At 41.3% G+C, this 12055-nt stretch overlaps 1 protein-coding gene across 1 annotated transcript in view; it reads right to left on the bottom strand.

Moving 5' to 3' along the window:
• Window positions 1–12055, bottom strand: part of LOC138510283 (transmembrane channel-like protein 2-A) — a 614464-nt gene that overhangs the window by 16784 nt on the left and 585625 nt on the right. The window contains exon 17 of the mRNA XM_069625813.1: window positions 3089–3212. Coding sequence (XP_069481914.1) covers window positions 3089–3212 — 124 coding nt within the window. The remainder of the gene's footprint in view (window positions 1–3088; window positions 3213–12055) is intronic.

Genomic DNA, 12055 nt, shown 5'->3' with positions numbered 1-12055 from the left:
AAATATTAATAAGCAATATTTCCCCAAACGGCTCATCTTATCAATTACTACGCACATAACAAATGGGGATTTCCCAAAGGAGTCATATTCTCTACAGGGGATATAATGTTTAACCCCTATACATAAGCCACCTGAAGGGCGGCCTTTCTCCCTTCTGATGGCTGTTTTGTTCCATGTATTATATCCCTCCAATGACATTTCACCACACACCCAGGTTTCTTAAAGGGCAAATATATCACTTTCCTTTAAAAGTGCTATGCCATCAGGATGAAGTAGGGAATTAAAACCTCTACTGTTCCAAGACAAGAGAGTTATCTCGTTTCTCCGTCTCTTATCTCAGTACTCTGGGAAATAACTACTCTCAGGGATCCAAATGTCCTTTTGGTTTCCCTGCATACCATTTTTTTATTTATTGATTCCCACCTGACTCAAGGTTATTATCCTTTACTTCCAAGTTGGAGTATATCTTGCATATTATTATCTCAAAGTCCTTATCCCAAATACTTTTTACATGTTCTCGAATGAGATCTACTAGACCCGTGGAACTAAATGGTACAATGGCCCAAATTTCCCAACTATCAGTTTCACAAAGTATTACTACATCAAAATCAATCAATTTAATATTATGTAAATGTGGAATTTGTTTCAATTGTTCCAGCAACCAAGTGCAGTTCATATAAAGACTCTGCTCAGTGGTAACCTTCTCAATAATTTTAATACTTTTTCCCAGAAACCCATCTATCAGCTCCACGTTAGCTATAGTTTTACATGTACTTATTCTGGAGTCTCCACTCATCGCTAATCGTTCCATTTTAGCTATGTATATCTCTCATTCCTTATTTGGGAGAGTCTGGGCCATTCTATTAGTGGGGATATTTAAACATCTTATTTCATTTCCAAGCATTACTTCGTCTTCCGGTTCCTTTCCAAGGATCTCTTCATCCTCCAAATCTAACACTTCAATCTCCTGCTCTTTGTCTCTCAGCCATTTTTCCAAACCCCCAGCTTTTTCAGGCGGAATCTTTTCTATATCCACACTCTTTTCTTTTTCCAGGATTTCAAACCTACTACCCACTTCCACACATTCAACATCAGAGGGTGCTGTAAGTGCCAAAGCCTCACTATTCCTTTTTATACTTTTATTCCTTCTCACTTTGGTAATTGCAAACCTATGCCGTTACATTTTTTGTTATTATTTCGTTTGTGTCGTGTCCTCTTCTTTGATCCATATGAGGCATTTGTTCCCCCCTTGTTATTATCCTAATTTTCCTCATTAACCACCATGTCACCTATCAGATTCTCTGCTATTAATTGTTCACCTTCTTGTAACATACATCTCTCTTTCTCTTTTTCCACCACCAAACATAGTTCGCTCATATCACCCATACCATCATGGCCAATATTAAGTTCATTCTTCTTACAAACCAAGCATTTTCCCCACTTTCTTCAATCATTATACCCAGTGCTTTTGTTTTCTCTATGGTCTGATACCAAAGACTTAATATCATTTTGTTCCTCTAATAACTTAGTACAGATACCAAAGAGAACATCAATAGTTGTTGTCAAAGCATCCAAATCCATGTGATTTGCTTTATCTGTGCTATGTTTTACCGACTAGTTTGTTCGTGTTGTTATATTGTAAATAAACATGTGAATACAAAAACAATTCCAGTTAGCTTCATCAAGCTAGTAAATACCTAATGTGCTTCCAGTTTATAACAATATTCTAATGGGGCACTTTCCCTACCCTAAACAAACTTTAAATGAAGTAATGATGCTAGATATCTATGCCCTAGGAGTAGATCTGACACCGACCAGCTGTACCATACTACCACCACCTTAATGTTTTCACATCTTTTCCATCTGACTTCATGAGAAGGCCTCCCGCTATTTTATCTGAACCATCTGATGTCATTTACTTAGTCACACGGGGCTGAGCACTATCGCCTGCTCCATTTCAGATTTTTCGGGAGCTAGCCTATGTGATCATTTGGACTGTGGATCTTTAACTATGTGGATGAAACAATGAAACACATGTGCTTCTTGTGGTGCACCTTATCACTAGGATTTATACTGGCACTTGATGCAGAGATAGGGAACAACTTTTTAAAGTTAACATATTAAAAAATACGACACTCCTTGCCCCCAGTGGTGGCCCGCAACATAGGGCTTTGCCCCATCCTTGGCAAAATGAGCTCACAATGTGATTTATCAAACATTTTATACTTTGAAATGCATATTTATTTCCTAGCAAAATTACAGAAGCTACAAAATGCTTGGCTCGGCTATGGAGTAATTTTTCAAGATGTCACACATGCCTACTGTTCACACATTCTCGATGTTCGTCCTGATGGGTAAGAACATTCTTTTAAAAGTGTTTACTCGACCCAATACGCCCTTTCTCAGACCATTACTCTCCTCTCGTTCCGTGCTATTGCCGGTTCCATGGTTCATTCATAATAGGATGGCTGGATGCTTATTCTCTCATGCATAGAAAGAGTTACCCCTCAGCAAAAAATCATAGCAGATCATCTAATCCAGGGTTGTTCAAATCCAGGTCCGGAGGGCCAGGAGCAGGTCAGATTTTCAGGACACCCTCATTAATATTAATGAGATAAATGTGCATACAATGATTCTAAATATATGCACATGTTTTAACATGAATAGTGATGAGGGATATCCTCGAAACCTGTCAGGATTCCATCCCTGGCGGTCTATATGTGGGCAACCCTGTTCTAGTCCTCCCTTAGGAAAGCTAAAAAGACCTGACTCAGAAAGCAATGAAGAACTTTCTAGCATTAGTCTCACTTATTTCTACTCTGTACTTGCCACCCGAACCCCTAGTGGTGTTAGTTTAGAAAGGGTGCATTAAAATTGCATACAATGACTCATTAGCAGAATTACTCTAAAACACTATATAACATAAGCTCTGTGCCTACCCTGACCAGAAACACTTCTTACACCTCTAGCAATATTATTTCTTCATGAGTGTCATTCTCTTACAATAGCCTTGGAATGTCCTTTAACATACATGCTTTATGGTAAATGACCTCAGCGGGAGGTGAATATGAGAATCATATTCCATTACCAGCTTGTATTTGCTCGTTTTTGATGGCCAGTTTTGCACTCGGAGGCAGCAAATCTTCTAAATCTTTCATCGTTTCATTGGTCGTTGCTGTGTTATTTCGTCTATTTTTTTCATCATCTCGTTGCTACAAAAAACAAGAGAGAAAAGCAGAATGTTCTTATAAGAATAAGTCTTTCTTATGAAAAATATGTCCTTTGCTCGAGCAGTTAAATACAAAAATCTCTACAGTACAATAAATGTTACAGTTTGGTTAATGGGGATGTGCTTTTCACTTTGATGAGTCAAATGACAATTATACTCTCACAGACGAGTCTGGGAAATTTCTCTTGGGAAATTGCTCAACCATCACTCCATGCAACAGGCATTCTGATGACATGATTCAATGGGAGGTAACTCTACATGTTTGGGAGCTGTGCTAGTTTGTTAAGACCTTACATTTTCTAAGAGCATCAGAGCAGCATTTCAGTAGAATGGCATACAGCAATGTAACTCTCCCGCCACCTTCCTCCACAAGTCAAATTTAGCCTTCTCTGGGCTCATAAAGCATGACTAGGCACTATCTTAAAAATGTGAGAGCTTCAGATACCCTGCGAAAAATCAAGCATTGCCACATGTGTTGTTATTGTTTGTTGTTTGTGTGTTTGTTTATTAATTTGATAATGCGCACCAAGCCCCTGGGCAGCTGGGTGGACAGTACAAGAATTCTCAAAGCTTAGTTACAGTGCCTATCACAAGTTAGTACATACATGTGAGTACAGTGTGTAGTATAGTAAATGAAACATTACAGACATTTGAATACAATGTGAATACAGTGAGTGAAGCAGTATAGACATTTGCCATTCATGGAGCATGGAAAGGTATACAGGACAAGGGTCAGACTTACATAGCGTAAATTAGTGAATGCCTACAGCTACGGCTATGGACGAACAGGGCAGTGAGTAAGTCGCAGCAGTGTTGTCAGGTGCAGTGGTTGTCAAGGTGTAGAGGTTATGGGTCGTTAGAACGAAACCATTTGAGAGCATTGATTCTGAATCTGGCATAGGGTAAGGGATGTCTGGGGTCTATTGGGAGTGTATTCCATGCTTGCACGGCTTTAACTTGGAAGCTAGTTCCTCCAGCCGTGGTAAGTTTAAATCTAAGGATTTCAAGCAAGAATGTGTTGGCAGATCTTAGGGATCGGTGGTGAATTTCCTGGTGATTCTTTCTGATAAATAAGGAGGTGCTAGATTGTTAAGAGATTTAGAAGTGAGAGATATAGTTTTAAGGAGGATTCTATCCTTAATTTTCCGCCAATAGGCCTCCTTCCTGAATTTAGAGATGTGCTCTCTATATGGGATGTTCAACGCTGCTCTTAAAGCGTTATTTTGCAACCTTTCGAGTTTGTCAGTGACATACTTGTTGGCTCCTGAGTACAGGGTGTTGCAATAGTCTAGTCTAGACATGATAAGAGCATTAGCCAAGGTGATACAGCTGGCATTGGAGAGGAATGGTCTGGCAGCTCTGGTTAATTTACATGTGTAAGCTGTGGAGGAGAGAGAGTTAACTTGCTTTTTCAGGGTGAGCGATGAGTCCAGATAGAATCCTAGAGTTGTTACCTCGGGCATAACCTTAATGATATTGTTTTCAAAGTTAAAGGATGCATAGTTTGGGGTCCGTTTTTTTAGGTTAGTGTCTGATCCGAAGAGTAGAATCTCGGTTTTATCGTCGTTCAGGCAGAGGCCGTGGGTCGCCATCCATGCCTGAATGAGGATGTATATTTTATTCACTGAGGCCAGGTCCACGTCATAGTTGCCCGAAAGGGGTATGAGGATCTTGGTGTCATCTGCATAATTAGTGTAGGTGACACCGAGTCTGTCCAACTTGTCAAATAGTGGCTTGGTGAAAATGTTATACATAGTGGGTGATAAACAGGATCCCTGTTGGAATCTGCATGTTATTTGGATAGGATCAGTGCAGGTGGAGGTAGAGAAAACTCTCATAGTCAGGTTAGCTAAAAAGGATTGGATCAAGCTATGGCTTCTCCTGTGAAGTTAGCAGCGAGCCTTAGGTGGCTGCATAAAACTGCATGGTCCACCAAGTCAAAGGCTGCTGATAAGTCCAGTAGAAGTAGCAAAGCTGTTTTGCCACTATCCTTTAACTCCTCATTTTTTGTCTTAAGGTCTAGCAAGGCTGTTTCCATACCATGGAGAGGGCGGAATCCCGATTGCGGAGAGCCTAGCAGATGATTAGTTTTCAGGTAGTCTTGAATTTGTAAATAGGCTACTCTGTCAATAATTTTGAGTAGGAAAGGTACAGTAGTGATAGGTCTATAGTTAGTGGGGATGGAGGGATCAAGGGTTTGTTTTTTCAGCAAGGGGAGGACCCGGGATTCTTTCAGGTTGGTAGGTACTGTGTTTGATTTAAAGGAGGAGTTGATGAGCTTCGAGATAAAAGGGGCTAAGTCTCTGGCCGTATCCTTTATTATTTGCGCTGGGCAACTGTCGCCCTTGCATTCGGAGGGTTTCAGCAGAGAATGACCTTTTCAGTATCAATGATTGAGATGGTTATGAAGCTAAACAGCGGAATAGTATTGTCATCACATACATATTGAATTAATGCATATGCTAATGTGGCAATCCTATGTGTATGCACATGTCGACACATTTCAAGTAAAGTCAATTCCTCCAAGGTCAGTTTCTGGGCACTAAACATTTCATGAGACTTATTCAGGTCAACATGCAAATATGTGTGAGCTAACAAGAGGATGCACCACACACTTGTTCATTTGTAGAGTTAGTAAGTAGAATATTGGAAAGAGTGCATCTATCCATCAGAGAGTCGGGTAACACCTGGAGCTCAATCCTACATTGCAATTTGTGTTGGGCATGCACTAAACGAAACCTTATATCTCTGGGAGAAGATTCTGGGCCTCACAGTGGAGATTTAAGCAATTATGTATGGTGCTAATCCTTTGCAGATTTTCTTAGGCTGCGAGAGGGTGCGGAACAGACTATTCACATGTGGAGAGGAAACGAGGAGAAAGGGAATTTAGGGGAGGGAATATGATTCAGAAACTAAGAGAGGAAGAATAACATGTAGAATAGAGAGGGAGAGAGCATCTAGAAAAAGGCAACACATATACACAGAGAGCGAGAGGATATCCGTATTTTTCTATGACTAAAGGCTGAGATTTGAGTATGTAGTGGCAATAGAAAGTCGTCCACAGCGGCACATAATCGTAGCATACTCCTTCCCTGTAGCATAAATCAAGATTCGCCTCTCATTCCATTGTTGGATTTTGATATTGCCATTATAATATAGTTATGTGAATATTCTTAAATCACGCTAACACATTTGTTAAAACTTTGGTCTTAAAATGGACAACATCACCACACAGAGGTAAGATCAAATGTCGGATTTAGGGGTGCGTGTACAGAGCTGGCATTCTGAACTAACTTAGGGGTGTGCATACATAGTGTAGTGGGGTGCAGGAATTGTTTGAAAGCTGCATTTATTTGCAGGCAGGAGAGCATGCAAAAGTTGCTGTTATGGCTGTTTTTGCTTTGCGTGGAAGGTGTTGGAGCATTCTGGCCACTATTTGTGTATACGTTTACTTTGTGCAGAAAATTCCATGAATACGCGGCCATGAATTTTTTATTCTGTGCGCAGGCTTCGGCAGTGTCGTTCTCGGCATGCTGCCTTTGCGGGATAAATATGCATTATTCAGGGCCTATGTCCCTAGAGGATTTTAAATACTCTGTCAAATTATGGGTGCTCTCAGACCTGTGATATTCCATGATATCAAACAAAAATGCATGACAAAATTATACAAATCTTTGTAGAAAGAGAGGGGGCCTAATAACCCCACGTGCAACAAGCAACCTTACACAATAAACAAATTAAAGCTGTTCCCATGGAGAGCATTCCATGATTCTTTACAAAAATATGCATATAGTTGAAATTCAAATGACTTCAAGAAATCCACAATTTATCATGGAATAAAAATATACCATACATAATGCAATGGAAATATTTTATTGAATAAAAGTTAAACAAGTAAACATGTAATGAGAAGATAAGTGACCAGTACATGCTCAACCACTCATGCTACTATCAAACGTACTTAATTTATACACCATACAATGAACAGGTTCTTGATTCAAACAATAATAAAAGGATTAAAAGCATTTTAGTCAATAAATCAGTTGAGGATTAAGTGGTAGAATTGTAGCCATGATTTGTTACAACACAGAATTAAAGCTACATGATGGATATGAACAATTTTAATCAGAACAGTAATATTTTAAGAAAAGAAAATTAATAGACATCTAAGTTCCAGAAAGCAATTCCATGTGGATCTAAGGGTCAGCCGGCAGTGCCGTAACATTTTGGGGGTCCAAAATAAATGTCATCAGTCGAAAGTGACCATGGCTTTGAATGTAGCAAAATGTCTAAGTGACATCATTGAGCAAGTCTGAGGTACGAGGGGCATGTGGCTCCAGTGGTCTTAACCTTTTAGTGTGTATCCCAGAGAGGAAGAAACCTGTGGCCTGATTTCCAAAAACACTTTTGAATGGGAAAACCCAATTTAGAAAGGCTTTGTTATTAACTGCTTGCCATAAGAATGAGGTTGCAGTACATGCAAGCATATACAAGACACAAAGCGGCTCTGTGGTCCAGAATTCTGATTAGGTTTTGCTGTTTAACTTTTTTGTGTTTTCAGTTGTCTCCTGATGGTACCGGTTGGATTGTCTGGGATTCGCAAACAAAAAAATGCAAAAAAATGCATTCGATGCAAAGCAAAAAAATTAGATGCAAAATTTTCCCAGGAAAGGGTTTCGATGGAAACCCTTCTGATGGAAAGACCATAAACCCACATAACCTAATAGCGAAATTGGTGCCATTTCCACCTGAAATACTGCCAAACTGTATTCATGTAACCACATGCACTAAGCATGGGTTTTCCTAAAAGGGTCCATATGATTCTGAGTCATGCAGATCCTTCAGTTATTCTCCATTATTTAGTCCCATACAACACGTGAAGAAATGCCTATTCCCACACGGATGGGGTATTAGCACTAGGGCTAATACCAGAGCAATTGAGGTTTTTGTTTGGATGTAATTATTTCCACACAAAAGCAAGCAAAGTTGTAGAGATTCTGGTTAGAAACTCGGCATTTGGGAGAGTAGTAAAGCAGGCAGCGTTTCCAATCAGCACATCTTTTACTGTTATTGCCAAACTTTAATCAGGCCCAAAATGCAGACACAAGTTAGTATAGTGCACGGTTCACCTCAAGAATAAGTGGGCCTGGTGCTCAAGAAGTCCTGGACAATCATGCAATGATGTTTCCACATTAGTGCACACAATCCAACCAGGAATATGATTTAAATAGGGATCTTGCTTGAAGAATCATAAACTAGACCACAAATGTGCAGAATACCAATGAGAGTTCAGGCATTCTGTGAGTCTGTAATATGGTGGAGATGTTTTTGGCGTGACATATTTCGATTATTAAATGGATACCAGAGAAACAGACAGGAATATCGAATCTTCCAAATGCTCACTTCCTGCTCCTAGCAGAAAAGTGCTGTCACCCTCAGGAGTTTATAATCTCTGGCCATCAACAGATGATCTGCATATTGAGATGCAGATGTTCAAAATGCAAACATACAAAAAAGGATTGAGAAGGAGGAAAATGCGAAGGCACCTCAGACCAGGTGTTGGAAGATGGTGGATGCTGAGGCTAAACCGGCAGAGCCAAACAAGGCTGAGCACAGAGAAGCAAGAGCATTTGAACTCACAATGCTGAGATGATAAGGAGATCAGGAGGCTGTCCTAATGAACGTATCCAAACATCCCACACAAACCTCTGATACAGGGATGCTATCAAAGGAGGAGGTGGTAGGGAAAATCCGCCAGAACAGAGTAATAGAGAGATGGTTGCAGAGCCCGGTGTGTGGAACAAAACTAGGGACGTCATTTCACCAGAATGCCAGGGGTAGCGGAAGTGACATCACACGACCTTTGACCTCTGATGACATCACAGGAAGGGATGTAATTTGACCCCACCCCGGAATGACATCACAGGAAGCGATGGAACTCGACAAAACAGGAAGTGGTATCACATAGCATTGTTTCAAAGTATATTACGAACAATATCACTGTAAAGTGATATACATTTCATACAGGAATGGATCACCATATGTATGATTAATATCAGTGCTTATAGGCCCATATTACCAAATCACTGTGAATGCAAACAGACGTCCTAGGCCAAACGATAATGATGTGCTATTAAATAGCACTTACACTTAAGCGATTCATATAAAACAAATATACATACAATATCACCCAACCTGTGTTGGTACTCATTTATCAACCTCAGTAGGATGAAAGGCTGAGTTGACCATGCTGGGAGTCAAACATGCCACCTGTAGATCACGCACACATTGCAGCAGCCAGCGCTTTACCCACTGAGCTATCTTACCAGCTATAGCTATCAGAAAACCAGCCACTCCAGAAACGAAGAGCCGCATGCTGCTTGCCAAAACCCATGAGCCTCAATCTAAAAAAAAAAAAAAACTTTTTCTTATTTTTTTTTTTTAGTGGTAGTAAGGGAGACCAGAGGGGTAGCAAGGGGGGGCCTCAGGGGCCCCTAAATGACGTCCATGAACAAAACACACATGGTTGAGAAGTAGACGTGCACAGGGGCAGAGAAGTCAGTCATCACGGATAGATTCCAGCTAACTCTAGCATATGAGAAGAAGAATCCAAGTGGGGAAATCATGGGAGATAACCACAGGTGCAATGAGGTCATGAATAAAGCTAGCCTTTCAAATGAAAGAGAATGATGAATGTTGGGACGCGTAGTACATTGTCCCTGAGCAGTATTGAATCAGTCAAGCAATACCAAAGGTAAGACAGAATTGAAGTCCCTGTAGCGCAAATGGAGGCGCTCAAGACAGGGTTATTGGTGGCAGGACGGAAATGACATGTCCTTCTCCCGTTTGCCCTTTCCTTCAAAAACGGGTTGGTTTCACGACATCACGCGACTTTTATGCTGGCGTGAAACCAATGATTTCCTAAGGAAACTGTTTTTTTCCCCATCATAAAGAAAGCAGTTTCTATAGGAAATCATTGTAAATGGCACTTGCCATAGGTACATGGCAAGCAGCATTTACTCTATTTGAATTGCGCAGTGCAAATAGAGAAGTGTAAATGGGCTTCCACCGACTCTTTAACACTTCTCATTTGCACTCTGCAGTGGAAATGATGAACATTGCCTGGAGGGCACCTGTTTACTCATAGGCGCAAATGTAAGTGGTCCCCTCTGGGCGATTACGTTTTTCTTTAGCATAAGCTCCATAGTCAATAGTCTCAGAGAAAGGATTTAAATGCTAAAAAGTCAAACCAGCTGCCAAAGTCAGAAACTGCTAAGGAATGGAGACTGATGTATGCTGGGATCTATTGCTCATAGTCTCAAAAATATTCTTGAACGATTGAAACACTAAAAAGTAAAACCAGGCAAATTCAGAAATAGATTAGAGGAAGAGATTGCTGCTTCATGGGATATGGCCTCCACCACCCGTGAGGACGAGCTGAAACAGTTAACCGCTGGCAGATGAGCATGCTAAGAAATACAGAAGCTGTTGCACGCTGTTCCAAACCGCCCTTGCAAAGCATAACAAACATTTACAGGTTATACAGTAATAGAAAGACTCAAGTTGAAATGTTTTCCCATTCTAACAGCAAGTACAAGAATCTAACTTCAAACTGGTGATGAAGCAATCCATTTCCTATGACCAACAGCCATTCTGGGAACCCAAGTTTCGAAAGAAAAGAAAAAAACGTTTCCCAACTCTGACTATCATTGCAAGAATCCAAGCATACAACGAATGGCGAATTAAGCCCATTTCGGTTTTGAAGCACCATTGAAAGAATACCGTGCAAAACTGTTTTTCTAACTGTATGGCTCTATGAACAAAATAATATGAAATTAAATGTTGCCTGGTGGAAGATAAAGTAGGACTAAAAGATTATCAGGCCTTGGTCATGATAACCGAGAACAAACTATCAGTGCTGACAGAATAGTGAGCAAGCTGGCATGTACTAATTAAAACACATCTTGACAAGGATCAGACCAGCCTTTAAAGCCGACAGGGAGTGATCATGAAACAGAGACTTTATGAAAATGTTGTTTTGACTTACAGGCCGATTCATGGAATAATTAGCGCGGCGCAAGTGGGCAAAAACGTGCGAATCGCAGTGGAATAGCGAAAATCGCAGTGCAAGTGCGAAAATCGCACGAAAAGCAGCGCACGTCGATTCATGGAAGGCCGTGCGCGAGAAAACCAGCGGATGTGCGATAAAAAAGTGCGCCGCGCACGTTGGCGCACAGGCCATCTAACAGCGTGCGCCAGGTCACAGCGAAAATCGCACAGGCCACAGCGAAATTCGCACATAGCGCGGCGCACGCAACAAAAGTAGGCGGAACACGGGCGTAACACTCGGAATGGGGAACAACTTGCAAAAACGTGGGCGTCACGGAGGAAGTACAGGGCACAAGTGCGCGGAACGCCCACACGCTCGCCTACAACACGTATTCATGGAATAGAATAGGGCAAAAAAGCGCACGCTCAAACCAGCGCACAGGCACAAACACGACCGCCACAAGAAAGCAGGCGGTAGTGTCTCTGCGGCTGTAAGAAATGTGCGCCAAAAGGTGCGCCAACAAATAGCACCTATATACTGCCATGATGAATGTCCTATACTGTGGCCCTCCAGGACAAATGACGTGCAAAGGGGTACCCACAAACACGGACACCCGCTGACAAAAAATACGTGTGCGTGTATACCGGGGTGCGCGGGAAGTCTCACACGCGATTTCAGCAGGGTACAACTTCACGCGATCGGGCCTGGGGGAGCGGGCTACGTGTATTACAGGGGTTCGTGTGAAGTTTTTCACGCAATCGGGCCTGGGGGAGCGG

The sequence above is a fragment of the Ambystoma mexicanum genome, chromosome 6p (assembly GCF_040938575.1).
Source record: "Ambystoma mexicanum isolate Mex_15411 chromosome 6p, UKY_AmexF1_1, whole genome shotgun sequence".
Classification (NCBI taxonomy): domain Eukaryota; kingdom Metazoa; phylum Chordata; class Amphibia; order Caudata; family Ambystomatidae; genus Ambystoma; species Ambystoma mexicanum.
This window is presented reverse-complemented; position numbering and strand designations above follow the sequence as displayed.